The sequence below is a fragment of the Dendropsophus ebraccatus genome, chromosome 2 (assembly GCF_027789765.1).
Source record: "Dendropsophus ebraccatus isolate aDenEbr1 chromosome 2, aDenEbr1.pat, whole genome shotgun sequence".
In the NCBI taxonomy this organism is placed as follows: Eukaryota; Metazoa; Chordata; class Amphibia; order Anura; family Hylidae; genus Dendropsophus; species Dendropsophus ebraccatus.
The window spans coordinates 94,666,829-94,692,888 of record NC_091455.1 but is presented as its reverse complement, the minus strand read 5'-3'; the positions used below and the strand labels follow the sequence as shown (position 1 = coordinate 94,692,888).

General features: G+C 42.2%; 1 protein-coding gene across 1 annotated transcript; it reads right to left on the bottom strand.

Annotated features, from left to right (window-relative positions):
* Nucleotides 1-240: 240 nt before the first annotated feature.
* Nucleotides 241-25,643, bottom strand: ADTRP (androgen dependent TFPI regulating protein). Its single transcript, XM_069960174.1, has 6 exons — nucleotides 25,491-25,643; nucleotides 23,016-23,150; nucleotides 21,774-21,875; nucleotides 17,716-17,831; nucleotides 4,974-5,125; nucleotides 241-370 (listed from the first exon to the last, which is right to left on the bottom strand). The coding sequence occupies exons 1-6, from the start codon at nucleotides 25,641-25,643 to the stop codon at nucleotides 339-341; spliced, it is 690 nt and encodes a 229-aa protein (XP_069816275.1). The 3' UTR covers nucleotides 241-338.
* Nucleotides 25,644-26,060: the final 417 nt, after the last annotated feature.

Sequence of the window (26,060 nt, the reverse complement as noted above, 5' to 3'; positions counted from 1 at the left end):
TTGTATTTGGATAATTGGTTTCAGCATCTCCCACTAACTAACTACTTTACATGTATGTTTTATTGAAAATTTACAATTTAATCACTACGGTAAAGTACTATACATTTAAAACGAAATAGTTAACTACATCTATAAATGAGAATAATGAGTTCACAAACCACAAAATATAGCAGATTTCCATAGTTGGTTTGGTTTGACTGTTTCTTTGTTCTTTAATAGACCAATTTCATATGCCGTCAGTTATGACCAATTGCTGCTAAACTATAAATTGCAGAAAAGGGACATGTTAAGACATCCAATGTCTTCTCTCTGTGAAGGGTTTGACTTGAGAGGGAGGGTTACATTTTCATTTTCTTCTTTTGCATATCACCTGCTTAGATAAGTAAAGAAAAAACATAATATTAATATTTAACTGTAATATTATTTCAACAACCCTCTCACTACTCTACTGAAAGGATGAAGTGTCAAGGTAAGCAGTGAACTGTATAACCCATTGCTGCTATTATTTATAAGAAATGAACCACTGATGTATTATTGTTGATGCATGACAGAAATATTGAGCCCCATAGTGTGAAATATATGGATTTTAAAAGCCTTCAAGGAATTTTGTCCAGCATAAAACATAACACCACAATTTAAAATAGTCAAATCAGATGATATGTCTCATCTTAACTCAACTCAACTAAATACCCTTGCTTGGATTGCTTTCATTTGCTAACCTGCCCTAACCTATACAATATGAAATCATTTTGGTTATTTTTTAAATTATACAAGGAACAAATTCTGTGCAAAATATTTTCTCCATATGTTTTGGCAAAAAAATAATAATAATAATGCAGTTATATATGGCTGGGTTCACACTACGTATATTTGAGGCTGTATATTTGAGGCTGTATAGCAACCAAAACCAGGAGTGGATTGAAAACACAGAAAGAATCTGTTCACACAATGTTGAAATTGAGTGGATGGCCGTCATTTAATGGCAAATATTTGCTGTTATTTTTTAAACAACGGCTGTTATATTGAAATAATGGCAGTTATTTACCGTTATATGGTGGCCATCCACTCAATTTCAACATTGTGTGAACAGAGCCTTTCTGTGTTTTCAATCCACTCCTGGTTTTGGTTGCTATGAGGACCTGACTTGAGGACCAAATACTGCCTGAAATATACGTAGTGTGAACATAGCCCCACAGTGGTTTCTTAAACCATAACTGTGATTTAAATGGGTCTCACTGCTATGACCCCATGGCAGGGCACTGCACCCCCTGAATCTGTCAGATCAAGTGCAGAGCCAGGGAGTGAATGTGCTATTGTGCACTTCTTCTGTCTATATCTCGTGACCAGAGGGGGTCCCAGCACAGAGACACTGACCAAACTAAATGTTTGATGTGTCAACATTTATTTAAATAACCGTAATGCTTTAAATACTTTCTAACATGTAGTGAAAAAATTACATGGATATTAAAGCAAACAGATTCAGTGCACACTCCACCATATGAAAACTTAGCCTAAAGCCATGATAACTCAATTTAGGTTTGTTTTACATATCTTCAGGCTATGTTTATACACAGTAAAATAAAAGATACATATGACAGCAATTTTGACTGAAAATAAAACAATATGTGAACAGATTAATGTATAAACTGTGCACTGCAATCCAATTTCCCATTGACTACAATAGAAAAATTGACCCAGGTTCTGTCTATTTTTGGATGTAAAACTGCATTTTTAAAAGAACTGGAAATACTGATCCAAATTTAGATTACGGATTTAAAAGTAAAGAGCTATTCAAGTTTTAAATGTTGGTGCCCCAGTCTTTCTTTACAAGTAGCCTTAACAGTCATATGCCATAATCCTGACATCATCTTTAAGTAATGGGAGCCATTATGCTGTGGCTGCAGAAGTCATATGTACAGGAGATCACTGTAGGGTTGCACAGGTTAGTATTAACTGTTTTAGGGTCCTTTAAAATTGTTAAAAACTGGATAACCCTCCCTAATGTATATGTTTCCCATTTTGTTAACCATAACATAGTGAACATAGCCTAAGAATGTCAGCTGCCCATAACTTCACATGACATAGTTAGTTGCAGTTGAACCAAAAAAATGTTCCATTGTATTATAGTTAGTAGGATTTTTACATCAATCTTAATCTATGAGAAAGCATTATGCAACTAGAGAGTAAGATTAATTTAGTTTATTTAAAAAAATGTTTGCATAGAATGTAGAATTTAAATATTTACAAATTCTCTGTGGCACAGATGACAAATGAATTTAAGAATATATTGACATAATAATACTGCAGAAAAATTGCTGGCCACACTTGTAAACATTACAAGAGTCTTGGCTATTTGTTATCCCATGACTTTCTGTTGTCAGTGTGCATTAACCGGACATAAATAGCTCAGTTTTTTTTTTACTCCTGCCTGCTTTAGTGACTGCGTTTTTGTCATCCTTTCGTTTTATTTTTCTGTCTACATAGCCATATAAGCGCTTTTTTTTGTGAAACAAGATGTTTTTAATTATACACCTTATTAAGGTCAAATGGAAAACAAATTCTACCACTTTTTGGCTGTTTAACCCCTTAAGGACCACGCCAATTTTCATTTTTGCACTTTTCTTTTTGCCTTCTCAAAAGCCACAGCGCTTTTATTTTTCAACCTATGGGGCTGTGTAACTCCTGGTGTAGTGGACCCTCTGTACCGTCACTAGCGATGGCACAAACCTCACCAGCGAGCGGAGTCTAAGGGGCCGCTGGTTTACACCAGAGCCCGCCGCAAGGCGGGATGGATTTGCTGCGGCAGGCGACCCCCAGGTCACTACCCCTGGCTTGGTTGCCAGTGACGGCGGGCGAAGTGTGGCAGAAGTAGTAGGCAGGTGATAGTGCTGGCAGTTGTAGATAGGCGTCACAGCGGATGACAGGCAGAGCACAGGAACAATGGACTAGGCAGCGGACGGGGACTAAGGACAGGAACAGCGGACAGGAACTAGGAACAAGGACTGAGGTCAGGAACAGGGAGCTGGGCCAAACGCTATGGGAAGCATGTAGAGACTCCAACACGAGGGACAGGGCATGCTGGGATTTATAGGGAGTGATTAGCACAACCTCCAATTAGGGGCGGACTGGCCTGTTAAATCTGAGACAGCCGGCGCGTGCCGGCCGGGACAGACGGAGACAGGAGCGGGGCAAGGTAAGGCGCCCGTGGGGCCGAACTAGTAGCAGTGACGGGTCCCTGCACATGGACCCCGGCGGCTGCATGGGACAGAGGGAGGTTGCGGCGGCGGCCCGGAGCCGTGACAGGCTGTTTCGGGTCTTAATTTTTGCGTCACACTCTAGTTTTTATTGGTACCATATTCGTGTAGACAGGATGTTTTGATTGCTCTTTAATATTTTTTCCTGATATATAATGTAACAAAAATCAGCGATTCTGGCGCTTATCTGCTTTTTTCATTGATGCCATTTACGCTCTTTTATGTTGATCAATTTGCAATTTGTAGCATATATATATATATATATATATATATATATATATATATATATATATATATATATATACACACACACACATACACGGTATGTATATATATATTTGGGGTCTTAACACCCTCTATGTAATTTAAAAAAAAAACTTTTTTCAATTTTTATTTTACACTTTTTAAGTCCCCCTAGAAGACTGTTACATTAATTTATTACATTGCAATTTATTACATTGTTATCTGTGATCCTCACATAGGCCTTATGCACATGTTCAGTGTTTTTTTTTTTTTGGCCTGTATATATTTTTTCCACTATCAATGTTCACAATCCACCAAAAAAATACAGATTGTGCATCTGTAGTGTATCTGCAAACCTTTTTTTTTTGCGGATTTGATAAATCTGTACTACACTAGTTAAATAAAGTTGTTCAAACAATAATAATAATCATGAAAAAAATGTAACTGGTTTGCCTGTTGCAGATGTGTGGATGATGGGTGCATAGTGGATAGCTAGATGAGGGGCCCGTTGAGGCTCTGTCACTCAAGGTCCCACTAAAACCTTAAAGGGGTACTCCAGCGTGGGGGCACTTTTGTGCTGGGATCGGGGACGAGGTGGCCGAGGGAAAAGACGTCCACTCACCTCCCCGGTTCCAGCGGCGGGTCCCGCATTGCGGCGCTCCGATGCCCGTCCGCTTCTGGCTGTCTGACGCGGGCCCCCGCCTCCTTCACTGACTGGCTGAGCGGACCTGAGACATCACGTCTCAGGCCCGCGTTAGACACCCGGAAGCGGCTGGGAACTGGGCACCGGAGCGCCGCGATGCAGGACCCACCGCTGGAACCGGGGAGGTGAGTGGACGTCTTTTCCCACGGCCACCTCGTACCCGGTCCCAGCACAAAAGTGCCCCCACGCTGGAGTACCCCTTTAAGTCAGCCCTGGCAAAGCCTATATAGTATCAACGAGCAAATGGTAAACTGACCTAGACATTTGTTGCCATTTTGGAAAGCGGAAGATCAGTTAAACACATACACAAGGGATGCTACAACTGACTCAAAAAGGGTCTCTGTGTGATATCAACATAGGAGAGGGTTGTGAGCAGAGTGTAGAAGAAAGTTAGTTGCTTTGAGGTCTGTAGGGTGGTATCCTTAACCAAAGTAGACATGAGGTAGGTGTGGACACATCTGTAGGTAGAATCGTAACTGGTACAATTTAACTCAGACCACAAGTGTCTATAGTACAAAAAAAAAGATCAGGAGTGTTAATCAATAGTTAGTGAACCGTTTTTCTTAGAGGTCAAGCATGCACAATCCTAATAAAAATATCTACTTTGGTTGTTATGATCAAAAATCAAAAGCATAGTTGTTGCTGCTTTTCAATGCTAGTTTACTGTTTGCTATAAAGCAGTGCTGAACAATATAACATGCTTGATCAGCTCATTCCTTAAAATAAGGACAGTATATGGAACAGTATGTCATCTTGTAAAAGAAAAAACTTACCCCAGACTAAGTAATTAAGCATTTCTCCAACAAAATAGACAGAAGCTGCCAATATGTTACTGCTCAGTAAAAATATCAGAAATCCAAAAGGGCTAAGTAATCCAAGAAAAGGATAAACCCAGTTTCCATCAGCAAAGTAAATCCATATTACCCTGAGAAATAAACATATGTTACTGTTATTATCAAAGTCAGCTTAAAAACCTGCTCAAATGTGACACATGAATATGTACATATTCTCTTCTATAGTAATAAATGTCTAGAAGAAACTATCATCTAAGGCAGGAAACCTTCCACCCTTCAGAAACTACAATTCCCATTATGTCTGGACAGCCAATTCTTAAGGCCATGTTACATGGCACAAAATCAGGGGAAGTAAGCGTCAATCTGTCAGATTAGTGCTCACTTACTCCTTGTTTTCACACTCACTGTCTGTGCCATTACAGACAGCGAGTGGATTGGGCAGCCCGGACAATCCTTAGATTGTCTGGGGCACCCATTGAAAACTGCCTACAGCAACCAATCACAGCTCAGCTTTCATCTTACCAGAGTTGAGAGCTGAGCTGTGATTGGTTGCTGTGGGCAGTTTGCACCGGTCTATATTTTACACCCTTTGATAAATTTCCCCCATTGAGCGTATGTATGGCTTTTCCATGTGCACTGGGCCATACAGCAGTGCATGAACTCCCCTATTGGTTCACTTATGTTCACATACTTTGAGAGACCCTATTTTCTAGAAAATACCTTCATAGATCAACATGTTTGGAGCCTAACACAATTTGTCTTTTTCTTAAAAACTACGTAGAAAAAAACTATGCTTTGATAGAAATGAGACACACACAGTTACAGTATGTGCCCATAAAATTATATAGGAGAAATGGTTTGGATCTGTGTCAAATTTGTCTGTATAAATTTGCTTTTAAAGGGAAAGTATCTAACCTGCTAATATCTCCCAATAAGTTTCTTACCTTCATCCTTGGCGCCATTTCCTTGATATTAGGAATTAAAAGGAGAAGTCGGGGCAGGTTTTTTTTTTTCGCCAAAGTGCCAGGGAGAGGGGGGAATGGAAGAAATAAAGGTACTTACCTCCCCATCTCCAGCACTAGTGCCCATATACCACCGCTACAGTCACATCGCTGATCCTCTCTCTAACCAGGAAGCGCACCAGCATTGAAGCTGGGAAGGTTAGTACGTTATTTCTTCCATCCTCCCTATCCCCAGCACCCTGGCGAAAAGTGCACTGATAGTCCTTCACCCAGTGCACCAAAATGGCTTATTAGTATACGTATTAAACTCCTAATATCACAGAAATGGCACCAAGGATGAAGGTAAGAAACCTTTTTCATTCTCAGCACCTCACGTGCTATAGGGAAATATCAGCAGGTTAGATACCTGCTGATAGTTTCCCTTTAATCAATAATAGAAATGGAGAGAACATAGCACTTTTATTTGGTTCAAACACCCAAGCACTGAGTGATTCAGCTAGTCACTTTGGAGTGCAGCATAAACCAGAGCCAGTGTTCTATTGGGGAAAAAGCCCCATGGTAAAAGGGGAAGCAGAATGACAGGAGGAAACAATGTTAAACCCAGAATGTTCTTTTTTTTTAATTGTTATTTTCTGATGCCCCTTTAAGCTTCTTTCACAATAGTATTATACTGGAAAGTATAATATCTATTGATTTGAATAAACCTTTTTATAAATCCATAGTTGCTATGGATCTATCAAAGGGACACTCATTTCAATCAATGGGTCCATACAAATTTGGATGGAGACCCATACACATCTTCCCTAGCCCTTTAGAGAGGATTATTCTGTAGGCCTCATCCAGCCTGTTCAGTCAATGGCTTGGCTCAACTGTACATGCCATGGAACCCCAACCACTATGGCTGCCACAACTGTTTTTATGCCACTCTTAATGGTCACAATTAAATATTCACAATAAACTGGAATATTTGATATATTTACTATTAGATACATTCTGTAACATTCTGTAACATTTTACTTTTCCTAGGTAACCAAGAAATGAATCATTACTTTATAATTTTACACATAATAATATCTAGATATTATGACAGATTTTAACCAAATCCCTGTTTGCTTTCTATTTTCATTAACACTTAATTTACATCTTCAGAATTATAGAGAATATAAGTAGATACACTGATATTTTCATTGTACTGGCTTATTGACTTCTCTTAGTCATCCATTATTTATGGAAACCTGCAGATAGTTCCCACATAGTGCATTTATTCCAAGCCATCTCCTCTTGGTAAATATACCGTAAATGTCAACAGGTAGAAGAAAAAAGAAATTAAGATATAAATCAGTGACAGTAATTTTAATGCCTTTTTGGAAATCACAAGACTTGAAAACACTTCAAGTAAAGTAGCTGAGTTTATTCTAATCCAGGATAACTCCTTTTAAGCCTTTCTTCAAATACCATTTTAGATTTAAGTTTACTAGATGTATGTGCCAAACATAGGCCCCAGGTGTATGTAACTTTATTCCATACATTTGCATATGTCACACAGTCTTCCATGTTGAAGAAATGATGTATGTTTTTGCAGGATGTCTTCTATATTCAAAAATGTAGTTGACTTTAGCTTATAATACTGCAGAAAGAGGGCACAGCTATTCAATGTACACAACATGGATAGATAGATAGATAGATAGATAGATAGATAGATAGATAGATAGATAGATAGATAGAGAAGAATTCTGTAGCACTGGCAATATCTGCATCACTGTATCTTGGTGATCATATGATACATTTGCCAAATGTCATAGACTGGACATTAGATCATCTGACTAACCAACCTTTGGTATGGCAGTGCTTTTAGTAAATAAGTAATGTGTCTTGCTTCATCCCAATTGCTGCTGTTCCTTGGGATCTAAGGGAAAGTCTTATTTTTTATTACCGTAAATTCTCTTTCCTGTAATCCCAAGTAGTAGCATGGACTACCCTCCCAATAAAATTTGGAGTATTAAGTATTTTGTATTTTTCTCGCTGCCATTATTATGTATTGTTTTTAGAATTACACAAGGAGCCTAGATTAGACCAGGTTCTTATTGATGGTGCAATCAAAGTCCAATAAAAATTTTAAAAAGCACAAAGGGAGGGGGTGAGGAAACATTATAAACAAATTATACTTATCTATCCTCGCTGCCAGGTCTAACTGACAGCTGCCAGCCGGGCCATGATGTTGCAACTGGAAGAGCTGAAAATGACAACCAGCAGCTGTCAACAGGACCCAGAAATGGTGCATGAGGAGTGGTAAGTATACATTGTTTATTAAAGGGGTTGTCCGGCGATAAAAAATTATTCACAGAATAACACACATTACAAAGTTATACAACTTTGTAATGTGTGTTATGTCTGTGAATGGCCCCCTTCCCCGTGTTTCCCCCCACCCACGCTAGACCCGGAAGTGTGGTGCATTATACTCACCGCATATCGTGTCGTCCACGGTCTCCGATCGTCAGCAGTGACGTCTTCTTCGGGAGGCCGGCGGATCTTCCCGAGTGCCGGTAACCCTCTGCAGCGTCATCCGAAGCTCAGCCGCGATTGGCTGAGCATAACTGTGCTCAGCCAATCGCGGCTGAGCGGCTGATGACGCGGCCACGTCATCAGCTGCTCAGCCGCGATTGGCTGAGCACAGTTATGCTCAGCCAATCGCGGCTGAGCTTCGGATGACGCTGCAGAGGGCGGCCGGCACTCGGGAAGATCCGCTGGCCTCCCGAAGAAGACGTCACTGCTGAGGATCGGAGACCGTGGTCGGCACGTGACAGGTAATGTATAGCGCACCACACTTCCGGGTACACGGGTGGGGGTGGTGGGACACGGGGAAGGGGGCCATTCACAGACATTACATACATTACAAAGTTGTATAACTTTGTAATGTGTGTTAATTCTGTGAATAATTTTTTTATCGCCGGACAACCCCTTTAAGTTCCCGGACCCCCTGCTTGCCTCGCTTTTTTATTTTCATGGGGCTTCCCTTTTAAGACCATCTGTCCTATCATTGCAGGAAAACAGAATCTTTCCCATTGGTGCTGCTACTTCAGACAACAGCAAACAGAATTTACAGTAAGTAAAAATTACACTTTATTGGTTACTGCAAAATGTTTTAGAAGAAACCTCTATATATTGTGTTGTTCAGATGTGACAAATACATTTACAGTATACATTTTATTGGTAATTACACACAGTTTTGACTGACCAAAATAGAAAAGTTCGGTCTCTTCAGCACACAAGATTACTGCTATCATATGTACTAGGAAATTGATCTGACACATAGAAAAGTGATCGTAAAATACTGACTTTGTATTATCAGTCAAGTAAACACTAAATAGCAGCCACTGCATTTAAGTTTGTATGACACCTTCTCTCGTGTGCTGTATGCAAGAAGAAGAAGAAGAGGGGTCGACCCCTCTTCTTTTTGCATACAGCACACGAGAGACCCTATGGCCTGAGGAAGGTCCTGGTCGGACCGGAACGTTGCACAATACATTGTTGGTCTCATCTCATGTACTTTCTGTCTATGGTCGGAGTAAATACCTTGTATCACATTGTTAAATAAAACCCTCACTTATTCTTGCATGAAAAAACGAGTGCCGTGGTTTTCTACTGTACAAGACTAATGGTTGAAGAACCCAGTTACCACTGAGCACCGACTCTACAATTTAAGGCAGAGGTGTGCAGCACTGATCCTATACATGAAGAGAATTATTGGTGAGTGCATTATTTTCTTCCGTACAAGGGGTGTATATGATGTATATGCAGTGTACATAGAGGTGTGTGTGTGTGTATGTATATTGGGTGTATATGATGTATGTGCAGTGTGTAAAGGTTGTGTGTGTATCATGTATGTGCAGTGTTTATAGGTGTGTGTGTGTGTGTGTGTGTGTGTGTGTGTGTATGTACTATATATGGGGTGTACATGATGTATGTGTGCAGTGTCCCAGCACATAGGTTCTTTTCTTTATAAGAGTATTCTGTTAGTTTAAGTGCTGGAAAGAGTTATGGACACTGCATAAGCCTGTCTCATGTTGCCCCCTGGTGGTTAAGTATGGTATTGTATCTTACTGCTCATGTATATTGATTTACTTATTTGTTAGTCATGTGGTGTGGTGATGCAAGAGGCCTAGTGTCATGTGATCCCCTGCTGCCATAGCAACTCCAATAGCCATCGAGCTTTTTGGCTTGGGGTTCAGTTCAGTTCCTCTCTAGTCTTGAAGAGAGAAGGTCGCTTCCTTGCTGTCCTGTGAAGAGAAGGTCCCATACCGCCAGCCTCGTGGTGCGGACGCTTCGCTACCACTCCTCTATCAGATATATCTATATACCCATATTCTTCCTAACAAAAGAGACACTAACAGATCACAGCCTATGGCAACATCACATATCTCTTCAGTTACAACTAATTCTGTCTACTGCCAAGTTGATTATTCCTGGTTGCATCCAGAGACTGTTGCTACCAGAGTTGCCGTTCAAATAAACATACAACTACCGTTGTTTCCGAACCCTGGCACTGGTCTCATCAGTGGTGCCTTGACTAGGGACAGTGAAGAATTGGGCTGCGTGATCAGGCTCCCGTGGACTAGCCCCCTACCCTCGTGCCATAACCGTGACCATACCACCTTGCAAGTGGCAACCCGGGGCCTGGTTACCGCATAGCCTTTCGTGGCGTCACGAACAGGATACAGAATACATTGTGCCAGTTCCAAGTATCCCCAGAGGTGCACTACAACCCCAGAAAGACTTTGTCTGAGGTGGTGTTGCTAAAGTGGGACGGTTCGCTGTATTGCCATGGGAGTTGTGAATGTGCCTAGTGGTCTCTTTCTGGCCCTCACCAGTGCGGAAAATGCCTACTGCTCATTATTGGGGCCTGCTGTCTTGGAATTGTTTGCTGCGTCATGCCTCAGAGAGGAAGGTGTTAACTGCAGCGCTGCCAGAGAGTGGGAAACAACAGGCCCCATAGACTTTGCTGCCGCTGCTTGGCCACCCGAGCTTGCTGACGTCACGCTTGCTGGGCAGATTGGAGAACCAGTCCTCCAGTCCCCTCGCTCCTCCTTCCTCCTCCTGAAAAGCCCGCCAGTGCGCAACAAGATGGCGGCCCGCGAGGAGCACCTGTCTGCAGCTGCCGCACCTGTGATGCCTGAACTGCCCGAGAGCTTGCCTCAACTTGATCCCGCCTGTCTGCTAGTACTGCTACCCTCCGACAGCGACACTAGTTGGGGCTCTACCCCGTCGAACGACGAAAGCCTTAGCCGGGCCTCCACACCGGCCCCTGCTGATCCAGACGAAGGGCCTGCCTCCCATGCCAGCGTCTCACCGGGGTCTGATCGATCCAGCGCCTCTGAGCTCGCCTTCTCCCCCGGAGGATTCACATCAATGGAGAGTGATCCAGCCGTAAGTGGACCAACATCTCTGCACTCAATCCCTGGCCCTAATGTGGAGAATTCTGCTAAGGCCTGTATATCCCCAGGTCAGTGGAGGCCTCCAGGGTGCGATTCACCACCCCTACCTCAATGGGGGTTCGAGCGTGAGCCAAAGATCCTGAAGTTGATAGAGAAAATTCAGCAAGCCCTCGCTGCCCTGCCACCTGCCGCTAAAGCTGCAAATACTATGTCCACCGCTGCTTCTGCAGCTCTTACTACAGCGGGGCAGTCTACAGCAACTACCACTATCAGTAGCTCTCCCCCTAAAAAGACTGGCCTATCGGAGGCACACCACCCACAGGTGCCCTATCCTACCTACGTTTCTCTGTGGGTCACCCATATACCCCATTTGTGGAGTCTAAAGGCGCTTCGGAATGGCTGTTTATACGGAAGCTGAAGAGGCCTAAACCAGGTGAGGTCCCTCTAGAGTGGAGACGGGTGACTGTCACCAAGTTTGATAAGCAGCAAGGATATGGCCTGGTCATGGACTCACCCAGTGTACCTACACAATCTGACACCAGGGGAGGTGGTGGAATACACCTTGATAGGATCTCAGAAAGGCCCCTGGGTGGCAGCTGTCACCAAGCCCAAGAATTCAGTGCCTTCACCCTCTGAGCAGTGGGATGAGGACTGGCTTGACTTCAAGCCTCTAGGATCACTTGTTGCCATTCTCACAACCTCTGGTCCATCTACTACAGTAGCTAACACTGCCTCTTCCACAGCGGTGGCTAAAGCCGCCAACGTTACTACTACTGTCACCCATCATGTGGCCCCTGTCATCTCACCCATAACCACCGTGACCCCTAGCATCGTGGTCACCACAGCGACGAACGACGCTCCTGCTCCAGCCTCCTCCCAGTACTACCCCTGGAATAAGAAGAGAGGAGCAACCTGGGCTCCTCCTGGGCACTTCTGTTAAAAAATTATCTGGGAAACTAGGCCGAGATGGCCATCCTGACTGCCCTCACCATTGTTTGTTTTTGTGATTGTGTGTATTCTTTTGTTGATGTTAGAGTTTTGCAACGTTTAAGCCTCAGAACCTGGTCCTCCCGACCATGCACCTTTATGTTTTATTCCCCAGCCTATAGACTGAGAGGCCATTTATTTGTTGTTGTTCTATTTCTTCAGTGCCTGCTCCTAGAGCCTTTTAAGGACTAGGGCCATAATTGCCGAAAGAGACTCTACTATCACAGAGACACTTATCCAGTTCCAGTACTAAAAAGAAAAAGTTCTTCTTAAAAGCACTTTCCAAAGATGTGTATTGTTTATATGGTTGATTATTGCACTAAAGCAAAGAGTTTATTTTCATATAATTCCCTCTTCTGAGTAAGGAGTAAGTTTACAAGTAACCTCAGGAAGATAGTGTTGCATCCTCATAATATTTTGTGTGCTGTTGTTGTATTTTCCAGCTAGGAAGATTCCATAATCCGGATTTCTGGTGCGGACACTTCGCTACTACTCCTCTGTCAGATATATCTATATACCTATTCCGGTCCCACCGGATTTCTGGTGAGGACACTTCGCTACCACTCCTCTGTCAGATATATCTATATACCCATTCCGGTCCCATCGGATTTCTGGTTCGTATGAACCAAAACTCTCGGCATCTGATTCCTGCTGTCTGCAGGCTCCGTGCAGCGGGTGGATAGCTGGGAAAATTGGGATACAGCCGGAGGACCGCCTGGAAAATTGGGATACAGCCTATGTGATAGGCTGTATCCCAGTTTTCCAAGCGGTCCTTAGGCTGTATCCACCCGCTGCACGGAGCCTGCAGACAGCGGGAATCAGACGCCGAGAGTTCTGGTTTATACGAACCAGAAATCCGGCGGGTTCGTTCATCTCTATGTGTGTATATGGGGTGTATATGATGTATGTGCAGTGTGTATAGGGGTGTGTGTATGTATATGGGGTATATATGATGTATATGCAGCATGTATAGGGGCAGGGCCGGCCTTTGGGGTGTGCGACCTGTGCGTTTGCACAGGGCGCCTCACTCCCGGCCAGCTAGGGGGCGCTCTGGCAGAGAGCTGCACTGCACACCTAACTTAAATATAGAAGTTAGATGTGCTGTGTATGCAGGAGCGCCCCCTAGCTGGCCGCCTGCCCCCCTCCCTCCCCTGGTGGTTCGTTCAGGGCGCTCCTGCAAACAGCACATTTAACTGCTGTTACTAAGTTAGGTGTGCAGTGCAGCTGTCTGCCAGAGCGCCCTTCCTGCCTGGCCGGGTGGTGGATACTGTGGCTGGCATCCATAGGCGGATTATAATGAGGGCAATCTGCCCAGAGCTCCAGGGGTGCCCAGGGAGATTGCCCCCATTATAATACCTGCTCTGCTGTTGTCAGCGCCGGGCCCGGGATCAGCAGCGCTAGCAGCAGTACAGTTAAAATACTATGGGATTAGGATGCCAACCAGGGGCCTGAAAAATCACATGACCGGGCCTCCACCAATCGATTGCAGGCCGGTCATGTGATCGTCAGCATGTCGGAAGAAATAGCTGCTCCATCAGTCAAGCACTGTCCACAGGCCTCTCTACTGGACCTAAAGTACACAGACTGCCACCAGGACCCCAGTAATACACAGACTGCCACCAGGACCCCAGTAATACACAGACTGCCACCAGGACCCCAGTGATACACAGACTGCCACCAGGACCCCAGTGATACACAGACTGCCACCAGGACCCCAGTGATACACAGACTGCCACCAAGACCCCAGTAATACACAGACTGCCAGCAGGACCCCAGTAATACACAGACTGCCACCAGGACCCCAGTAATACACAGACTGCCACCAGGACCCCAGTAATACACAGACTGCCACCAAGACCCCAGTAATCCACAGACTGCCACCAGGACCCCAGTGATACACAGACTGCCACCAGGACCCCAGTGATACACAAACTGCCACCAGGACCCCAGTAATCCACAGACTGCCACCAGGACCCCAGTGATACACAAACTGCCACCAGGACCCCAGTAATACACAGACTGCCACCAGGACCCCAGTGATACACAGACTGCCACCAGGACCCCAGTGATACACAGACTGCCACCAATACCCCAGTGATACACAGACTGCCACCAGGACCCCAGTAATCCACAGACTGATCCTGGCCAGGCAAGTTAACTGTCTTTTTAGTAAAGCTGTGTTTACTTACTCTGCCTCAGTGAAGACGGCTTTTCTCTCAGCAGCAACAACAACAACACATATGCGGCCTAGGAGATCACAGTGTGAGCTTAACATCATGCAGGCAGCCTGTCCCAGCAAGTCGGGAGTTAATTGACCCCTGTCTGCATCTAAGCCCATTCTGATCTCCCCAGCCCCTGGACTCAGGAGGTCACATCCCACTGCAGAGGAAGGAGATAGCACTATCAGGGAGATAAGATTTGGAGCTTAGATGTAGAAGGGGTCAATTAACTCCTTGCTTGCTGGGCCAGGCTGTTGGCATGTAACATTCACAGTGTGATCTCCCTGCTAGTCCTATCTCTTTCCTCTGCAGTGGCATGAATGCTGGTCTGGAGATCAGACTGTGAGCTGGATGACCTGGGAACTCAATGATCACAGCTGCAAATAAACACTACAGGGATATATATGTAACTGGGTCAGGTATCTGCAGCTGTAGCAAGACTACCACTCCCATCATGTTCTGGAAGTGAAAGCATGATGGGAGTGGTAGTCTTACTACAGTTACAGATGACTTTATGGTTGTACTAGTAGATAGATACAAGGATATATGTGTAATGAAGTCAGGTATCTGCAGCAAGACTACAACTACCACCATGCTCTGAAAGTGAAGGCATGACTGAAGTTGTAGTATTGCTACAGCTATAGATACATTAGTTGGAGAGAGCGGCTGTTTCTGGAAGAAAGTGGGAATTTTTGTGTAGCGCTGGATAACCACTTTAAGGTGGGGGGGGGGGTAAAAAAAAGGTTTCGCACAGGGCGCCACTTACCCTAAGGCCGGCCCTGTATAGGGGGGTGTGTATATAATGTATGTGCCATGTGTATAGGGGTGTGTGTATGTATATAGGGTGTATATGATGTATGTGCAGTGTGTATAAGGGTGTGTATGCATATGGGGTGTACATGATGTATATGCAGCGTGTATAGGGGTGTGTGTATTTATATGGGGTGTATATGATGTATGTGCAGTGTGTATAAGGGTGTGTATGCATATGGGGTGTATATGATGTATGTGCAGTGTGTATAGGGGTGTCTGTGTACGTGATGTATGTGCAGTGTGTATAGAAGTGTGTGTATATATGGGGTGTATATGATGTATGTGCAGTGTGCATAGGGGTGTCTGTGTACATGATGTATGTACAGTGTGTATAGGGGTGTGTGTATATGGGGTGTATATGATGTATGTGCAGTGTGTATAGGGGTGTTTGTGTACGTGATGTATGTGCAGTGTGTATAGGGGTGTGTGTGTATATATGGGGTGTATATGATGTATGTGCAGTGTGCATAGGGGTGTCTGTGCAGTGTGTATAGGGGTATGTGTGTGTATATATGGGGTGTATATGATGTATGTGCAGTGTGTATAGAGGTGTGTGTATGTCAATGGGGTGTATATGATGTATGTGCAGTGTGTATAAGGGTGTGTGTATGTATATGGGGTGTATATGATGTATGTGCAGTGTGTATAGGGGTGTGTGTATGTTTATGGGGTGTATATGATGTATGTGCAGTGTATATAGGGGTGTCTGTGTACATGATGTATGTGCAGTGTATAGAGGGGTGTGTATGTATATATGGGGTGTATATGATGTATAGGGGTGTGTGTGTGTATGTATAAGGGGTGTATATTATGTATATAGCAGAGGGGCTATTGCATCATATAAACTTCATGGGGGAAGGAGCCCACTCTTGAGGTCTTTGCACTGGGCCCACCAGAGTATTAAAACGGCCCTGCACTGGAAAGAAACTGTGGAATTTCGCTGATCACAGGCTAAACTTTAGACCAATAAAGGTATCAGTGCATCTAACTTTAACCGCTACCCAGTATTGTGGCTACACATCCGACTTTGAAGAAAACCTGCCAGGTTGAAAAAGCCACATAAGCATAGCAACATATTACATCTGGCACCCACGTTACATATGTATCTTTGCTTTCGTTGCACACCGCTGCAAAGAAAGCACACCACACCTGACTTAGGCTATGTTCACACAACGTTCTTTTTAAGTAAAGAACAGACACTGATTGCAATTGCCTCAACGTCCGTTCTTTACTGCAGGGGCGGCATTGCATTGAAATCAATGCAATGCCGTCCGCTTTGTTCTCACATCCTTATTCTAACCCCGATCTTTAGAACGGGCGTTGGAATAATGTGCCTGTCAATTATTTGACAGGAAACATCAGCTGTTCACACAACGCAATGTGCATCGCAGCCGCACATTGCATTAAAGTGAATGGCTAATTGATTTGCGGGCACAGCCGCCGGTGCCCACAAATCATTTGTGAAAAAAGAACGTTCCTGCAGCCGATATGGAGGCATCGACTGCAGGAACGGGCTCAGTGCAGCTCAGCGGCAGGCTGTTTAACAGCGTCCGTTGCTATGCAAAATGTCCTCCAAGGTATCCTGATGATATGACCCCCACAGAGCCCTCATTTCAACACCATCTACATCTGTCTGGAATTACTTGAAGAGACAGAAGGATATGAGTAAGACTACATTCACAGAAGATCTGTGGTTACTTCTCCAAAATGTTAGGAATAATCCATCTGCTGAATTTCTTCAAAAACTGAATGCAACTCATTTTAGAAGAATTGATGTTGAATTGATATTGATTTTATTCCATCGAATTGAATTTTTTTAGATGGTACCTATCATTCTGCTCTCACGACAAGATACTCTTTCAAAACTCCAGCAGGTACATAGTCTGCTCGTAAAGTGAACAGTGCACAGAACTCCGGAAAGCGCCATATCTCATCAATATGTCAGGGGGACTGAATACATCTATCTGTATGATATTCTTTAGGGTGCAACTTTACATGTTGCCCTTTAGCAGTTGTTAAGGATTATCATCTGTATAGGTCACATAGCTGCCAATAAGCTCAGTCTTGTCAGTTATAATATACAAAGCTAAATTTACACCATGAATTATGAAAGCATGTGGTGCAAATGTGTGGTTTGATTCTACTACAACAGGTGCATGATATAGAAAACCTAGCAACTCTGTGCAGCATGTTTGTCTCTATACTATATCTCACTGCACACGCAGAATTAGACAAAAAAAAGAAAGAAGAAAAGCACATACACAATATCATATTTTGTTATTCTTAAAAGCCATTCCTGTTTACTTACCAGCTTATGTATGATATTGAGCAAATTCCCAAGAGGATCAGTCCCTTTCTCTTTGGAGGATAGCGATGTGGAGACGTTACAATTTCTAAGATTGCAATAGGAAACACAGCTGTGTGCTAAAAAACAAACAACCTCACATTGATGTTGCATCAGATGATACTTGATGTTTTCTATTTCATTAGATACATGTATGTGTAATGTCTAGAGATGAGCAAACTTACAGTAAGTTCAGCCGAACCTGAACCTGATCGCTTGGTCATTGAATTCTGTTGCCTGAAAAAGATGGATGTAACATTGTGCCCCCTGAAAAACATGGATACAGCTGTAGGAGACCTATGTCTGTATCCATGTTTTTACAGAGAGCCCTAGAGATGCATTCATCTTTTCCAGGCAGTGGGAACAATCAAGTTCTGGTTCGGCCAAACTTACTGGTAGTTTGCTTATCTTATCTTTATCCAATTCACTTTTTATTTATACACACAGAAATGTCAAAAGTCTCAGAACTCGGACAACCCCTTTAAATACAATTTTCCAGTTTTTGCTGTTACACAATTTACAGCATTAGAAAACTGTACTTTATCTACCATTTGAGTAGTGTCCCAGTACAGGGGTCACTACGTTTTTACCGCCTGTCAGAATGAAACTCTCAGGTGTCACACCAAGTGCTGTTGTCTCACTTCTGCCCATTGCATAGCTGCAGCTACATGGTTAAGCTATGTTTATGTGTTGTCCGACCACAGATAATTACACTCCGTACACCTTTATCTCTGACTCTTATTTGCTGTCACACTACCCGATATAGGGTAGGGGGTTCTTGTTCTAGTTGGGTTCTCCTAGATAGTGTGTATGAAAGGCTCCATACCACAGTTCCTGCTGCAGTAACTAAGCAGGCCTGGCTTAGGCCAGAGCCCTTGACAGGGACTACATTTTTCTTCTGTATGCTGAGAAAGACAGCCAGTATGCAGTGCTGAACCCTAGAGATGGGATAACCAGACACTAGGAACAATCCTAGTCTACGCAGTGAATTCTACAGTCTGGACAGTCACCCCCTAAGGAAAAGGCAGAGGGACTGATCCCCAATAAGGCAAAGATGCTAAGAGCCAAGGTACCTTCCTGACACATGCTTGTCCACTTGGGGATAACTTTAGTGGGAGCTCAACCTAGAGACAAAGGCCTAGGACTTGTACTACCTCACTTGGCGGTCTCCAAACTAGTGCAGGCAGAAGGTGGTCAGATGCAACAGATATCTAAACATGAGTACGAGAAGTTCTTCAAGTACCCTATATTCAGCCTACATCCAGGCAGGGTACTATTACTGATTAGATAAGGGCTGCTACCTGGCCCCTACAATACCCTCGCACACAAATCTTATATTATATAATTTATTTTTAATTTTTTTAATTTAATAGATAGATGTGAACACTCTCTATTAACACTGAAAATCCTGTCCTGAATTTGTGGCAGTGTTTATATTGTGTGGGGGAACTAAAGAGATGAAAGTTAAAGGGTTTATCCAGCGTTACAAAAACATGGCCACTTTTCCCCCTACTGTTGTCTCTAGTTTGGGTGGGGTTTTGAAACTCAGTTCCATTGAACTGGAGACAACAGTAGGGGGAAAAGTGGCCATGTTTTTGTAGCGCCGGATAACCCCTTTAAAACTACACATGCCGTAAGATGTTACCTCTAGTTTTAGGTCACAATTTTTTTATTTCCCTGTTAGGTAACGTAGACCTTTAACAGAGCAGCTGGCAATATCTATACCTGTTTACATGTTTTAAAGAATTTTTAGTGAGGTTTTTCTAATTTTCCATTTATATATATATATATATATATATATATATATATATATATATATATATATATATAATAAAATAATCCTAAAGTCTTGCAGTTTTTGTTCTCACCACTGGGGCTAAGGGTAAATTCACACGGGCGGATCCGCTGCGGATTTAACGCTGCGAATTTGCAGCTAAATCGGCAGTGGATCGATACCCTGTGAATTACAATGCAATTACATACTCGTAGGGGGATTGTCATCCTGCTGCCAGTATGTAAGTGCCGGCCGCATTAACCCCCCGCGGCCCGGGATGATACATTAGCAGCACCACGATCCAGCCGCGTTTGAGGCTCCCGGAGGTCCCGCGCAGCCAATCAGTGACTGTGGCGGAGCCATGCACTGATTAGTTGTGTGGCACCTCCAGGAGCCGGGAGCCTCGAGCCTCAGATGCCGCCGGATCGTGGTGCCGGTAATGTATCATCCCGGGTGGCGGGGGTTAATGCAGCTGGCACTTACATACTGGCAGCGGGATGACAATACCGCTGCGAGTATGTAATTGCATTGGAATTGACAGGGGATCGATTCGCTGCCGATTTAGTTGCGAATTTGCAGCGTTAAATACGCTGCGGATCCGCCCGTGTGAATTTACCCTTAAACTAAGCTGAAAGTTCCTGTTGTCTCTGTAGTGATAAGAGGAGGCTGCTGTAAAGGGATCTGTACAGCATTGCAGAAACATGTGACACCAGAAGATAAAGAAGACAATAGCAGCTCTCTGTATAATGACCTTTTCACAGAGCACATGATCATTATTTTCGGACGTCTTTTGCTAACAGCAGACGTTTATAATTAGTTGTTCACACACAGTTTTTCTTTTGTCACCGTTCTTTCTCCGTTTTAACTATTAAATTCAATGGACTTTTCAATTAAGCCACCCCCAAAGGCCAATTAGTAATCCCAAACTAAAATAATGTGCAAACACCAGTCATAGCACTAAGGGAAGGTCAGACAGCTAAATAACGTCCTTTATTTTAGACTCAAAATAACGGCATTTTAAACGGATCTGAAAAAACGTTGTGTGAACATAGCCCATCTGTTTTTTGCCAAAACAGATGAAAAAAACAGGGGGAGATTTATCAAACTTGGTGTAAAGTAAAACTGGCTCAGTTGCCCCTAGCAACCAATCAGATTCCACCTTTCATTTTCAAAAGAGTCTGTGAGGAATGAAAAGTGGAATCTAATTGGTTGCTAGGGGCAGCTGAGCCAGTTTCACTTTACACCATGTTTGATAAATCTCCCCATTGTGTGAACCCAGTCTTAGTCAAGATCTATCCAAGTGTCATACATTTATTAAGTCAAGCCCTCATCACAATTACCTTCAATGTTGAAGGTTACTATACCAATCATATTTTTTCTTAGCTATGGAAATTTTTATTATATATATTATAAAACCATCGGAAATTATATTTAGGCTATATTCACACACAGTATTTTTGCTCAGTATTTTGGTCAGTATTTTTCAACCTATTCACACACTAAAAATTAGTGGATGGCCTCCATTCAATGGCAAATAATTGCCGTTATTTTAAAACAATGGCCGTTGTTTCGAAATAATGGATGTAATTTGCCATTAAATGGCGGCCATCCACTCAATTTCAGTGTGTAAGCCAAAATACTGTGTTGGAACATAGCCTAAGGCCATGTTCACACACTGTATACTTTAAATTAATAAAGGCTGTTGCTGCAAGATTGCAACACTGGCTGCTATTGAAATGTGAAATAACATCCTTTTCTATGTAACAACGGCCGCACAGAAAACGCCAGCAGAAAACTCCAGAATAGTGGCCGAAAAAAATGGCTCTAGCCATACTTTACATTGTGTACTATGGTTAATTGGAACACAGGCACACCCGAATGTGCCGGTATTCCAATTCAATTAAAGTGATGTTCATCCGGCCGGTACGGTACTGCACGGACGATGTTTTTACAACATGTGAACCTAGCCTAAATCTCTTTCCTAGGATTAAAAAAAAGAACTGGCATTTTTGTTGGGTACTTCTTTTTCTAATCCTTGATAATACCATGTGTTGAGATTTACAGGCTACTAAGAAGTAGGCACAGATTCTATGCACATTTCATATGTACTAGTTTGATGGCTTGAATACCAATATTGTGTACTTCTAGGACCCGACATTATACATCCAGCTCATGCTAGTCTCCATCATGAACTGTAATTTGAATTTTACTTTGTGGATAATTTTAAATTATGTTGAATTCCTCTTACCACGGCATGATTAAGCCATTGTGGAATTACTTTATCCAGACCCTCAGGATAAACCAATTGTCTGTCATAGGAGTACAGCGCCCAGAAGGACAGAAACACAAACTGTAAGATAAGAGAAATATTGAATAGGTTTACAACTGGATTGACATAGGTACCATAGAATTATTGTCTCCTACCAGTGCAAAACCAAAGGAATGAGCAATAATAGGCTAAAAGCGGATGGTAAGAGTTGTAGTTGTGCAAAAGCTGAAGACCCTCAGATTGGATTTCACTACCTAAGAGTATTCCCCTAAACCCCATTTTCTATGCACCAGGTTTAGTGTCAAAACATAAGGAACACCTCTGAAATGACCCTATTTTGGAGAGTACATCCCTCAAATAGAAAGTGAACATTTGACCACCCACAGATAAACAAGAAATTCTATTTTTTTCCAATTATATGTAGTTTCAGCTTATATATTTTTTTTAAAATAAAACCCAGAAGTGACCCCATGTTAGGGTCTAAAAGAGTGGTGCCATGCTAACTCTCTTTGCTGCAAATATTATCTCTGTACAAAAGTGAGTTGGGCCCTGGGTTACCATGTTGCACATTAAGGCCATGTTCACAAAACGTACATTTTCGTAAAGGTATGGCTGTTGTTGCAATTGGCAACAACGGCTGTACTTTATACATTGCCTTGCCTTCTATGATATCCCAGGTGGAGCGTATACACATAGCATACGCTCCGGCCACGATCTCTTGCGGCGCCGTAGAAAACTGACATGGATACACCCGCATCAGGACTCTGGGCCCTAAAGATCATCCAGGCCAGTACTGCTGTACCGTCCAGGATAATCTTTTCAGAGACCAGCCCTTCTGTGAACCAGCCGGGTCACGGAACGGCCGGTCTCATACGTAGCATGAACATGGCCTAAATATCATCTTTAAACTAACTAATTTACTCTCTTTAAGATAAAAATAAAATAATAGTAACATTTTCTGGAACAATATCAAATATTACATCTGCTGGTTATGTAATATTGCAGAAGCCTGGTGCACGCATGCTTGCATTTGTATTCCCCTCTTTAGTCATTTCTCCTGAAACCTAAGCAGTAAGCCATACTGCAAGTATAAGGCCTTAAACAAGAGGTTCTCATTCACAAATCAAGTTATCAATATATAAGCACTGGTAGCTACATTATGATTGACACTGTTGTTAATCCCAAGAGGGGTTCACTTCACATTTTATGATTGAAACTTACACTTGCTGCTGGGAAAGCCAGAACTGAGAAGAGAAGGTCTCTGCAATAGATAATACACTTCACTAACTTAATCCCTCTTATTGGAAGGAGCAGATCTGTCAGAAAAGTGACAGCATAGAATAAGGTCTGCAAAACCTATGAGAAAAGGAATATTTTACAAACATATGTACTAGATGAGTACTTAATAAAGGATATTTTAATGACATTTACATTCATTAATGTAGACTGATCATTAGATAGTTACCTGTTCTCTGCCGAATCATACAGATAAGCCTCTGTGCTTATGTTAACATTTTGCTGTTTGGCAGAAGTCCCAGAGGTTGGACACCAACCAATCTTAATAGGCCATCAATGTTTAAAGTGTTTAAACATGTTGCGCAAACACGTCAAAAGTTTAGATTGGTTGGGGTATTAGTACTGAAATCACCTCTAATCATCAGATATAGCCATGTAAAACGCTTATGCTGCGTTTAGATGGAACAATTAACGTTCGAATTTTCACAATAACGATCACATTTGAGCGATAATCGTTCTGTGTAAACACAGCAAATGATCAAGCGACGAGCGAGAAATCATTCATTTTGATCTTTCAACATGTTCTCAAATCATCGTTCGTTGTTGGCTAAAAATTAGCAGATAAACGTGTAAACAGTCTTTCAAAGATTCACCCTATATGAACGATGGGCTTAAGCCATTTTAAAAACGATTACAATAACGATTTTACGTAAGAAATTTCTAACGATTTATTCGTCTAAACGCTGATCTTTATAAAAACCATATTGTTGCTTTAAAATCATTAAACGGTCGATTGTGCTAATTATCGCTTTGTGTAAACGCAGCATTAGTAGCGCACATCACTCCTAGGCTTGCTGTTCGGTCCAGCTGGTTGCAGTATTCAGGCCCATAGACTTATAATGTTATAATGCATACCTCAGTTGGATCGAGTGGCTGCATGATTCATTGAGCTATATCTAATGATCCACCCATGTCTGTGTGACATATGTTAAGTTAAATGACAGTAACCCTTTAAGTACCCTTAAATATATTTAAATTATTATTAGAACTACAAAAGCCTCTAATAGTTGTGCAAGAGCATTTGTCAGATCACCAGTGAAATTTTTAATAAAAAATAAAACTTCAATTATTACAAGTATTAAAGGTGATTATCCTGGAATTAAAATGAATGGTTTATTTGTAGCACAGTGATTCTTTTATTGCATTAGAAGGCAAGATGCACACAATTTTAATGCATTTTGACTAGCTGCTATCATTGTTGTTTGTTTTTTTTTAACTAAGTTTAAAAAAAAAGTTAAAGATGTAGCCTAAGGCCATATTCCGACATAGTAAGACACCGAACGGCCGGTCTCAGATAACATTTTATCCCGGCCAGTACTGGCCGGATGATTTTCACTGCCGCTACATTCAGATGCGGGCACATCAATGTTCGCTTGCATCTGAATTCCCCGCTGCACACAATGAGATGTCAGTTTCCTGCGGGGCTGCTAGGGATCCCAGCTGGAGTGTATACTATGTACATACAGTCCGGCCGGGATTCCTCAGAAGGCAGCACTAGGTTACAACAGCCGTGATTATTACAAAACTTATGTAGTGTGAACATAGCCTAAGGCTATGTCCCCACAACATCTTGTTTAAATAAAAAAGGTTCTGCATCCACAGCTTCTTAAAAATAGGATTCTTTATTAAATCATCACAACAAAACAAAGCAAAAGAAACAAACTCATAAAAAACACGCCGACGCGTTGCGAGGTAAGTCCCTCTTAATCATGGCCATGATTAAGAGGGACTTACCTCGCAACGCGTCGGTGTGTTTTTTATGAGTTTGTTTCTTTTGTTTTGTTGCGATGATTTAATAAAGAATCCTATTTTTAAGAAGCTGTGGATGCAGAACCTCCTTTTACGCTGGATGAATCGGGTTGCGGCCCGCAATATTGCGTCTACGTGCTTTATTACTACAGAGATCTAGCTACAAGGTGAAACAAGGCTGAGTGGGTGAGCTGACAAAGTTTTTTCTTTCTGCCATGTATTTAAATAAAAAAGGACTATTGTTTGATGCTGACATCAATAATAATCAAGAACATTATCTATGGTGCTGTTATCAAATAAAGGCCGTTATTTTACCTAAAAGGAGGTTATGTGAACATAGCCTAAGAGTTTAACACACAGTGTTTTTCAGAAAAAAATCTCTGTGGTTTATGATGTTTATTCAACCAAAGCAAGGAGTAGATTCCAGCAGAAAAGAAAAGGAAGAACTTTCTTTTCCTGCTGGTTTCAGTTCTTGTTTTGACTCAAAAGAACTGAAGCAAAAACTGGAATAACGTCTACCCCCCCCCCCCCCCCACACACAATTTTTTTTTTTAAATATATATATATATATATATATATAACCACAAAGAAAAGAGAAAGTGTTACATTCACATTGGAAATTAAATAATATAAATAAAACATAATACTTACTACATTAAGTACTGTTAAGTATTTCCACTGCCCACCATACAAGAAAACTCCAGCTGGTTGTTCTGTTGAACTGACTGTTAAAAGAGAATATGTAAGGAAAAAGTACCAGACAAAAATAGAGCAGTGGTATAGAAGAAGAGCAGCGGTGGCCATGATCCAGCTATCTAATAAAGAGAACTAGTGACTACTCTGAAAGTATCCCTTGAGCCCCTCTTGCTGTACTTGTCTCATGGACACCGCAGAGGGGTTCCGAGTTTTGTTCTGATTAAGCCGACTTTGGAATAAAATCTTTTGCCTGTGCTGGTTAACAGCACTCAAGAAAGTTTGCTTCGGTCTAAGGATTTTAAAGCTTCTCGCTAGATCAGAGGAGATTAAAGTTATATAATTGCCTCTAAAACAAATGAGATCTTTGTGTTTTTGAATTCTGTTACATGAAAACGAACAAAGATTATTCTTACAATGCCTCACAGTGAAATTTCTCATTTTTGTTAAATAAGATGTTATTTAACCCCTAAGTGAAGGCCCTATTTTGGGCCATAGTGACCAAGCAATTTTCTTACTTTTTTCATT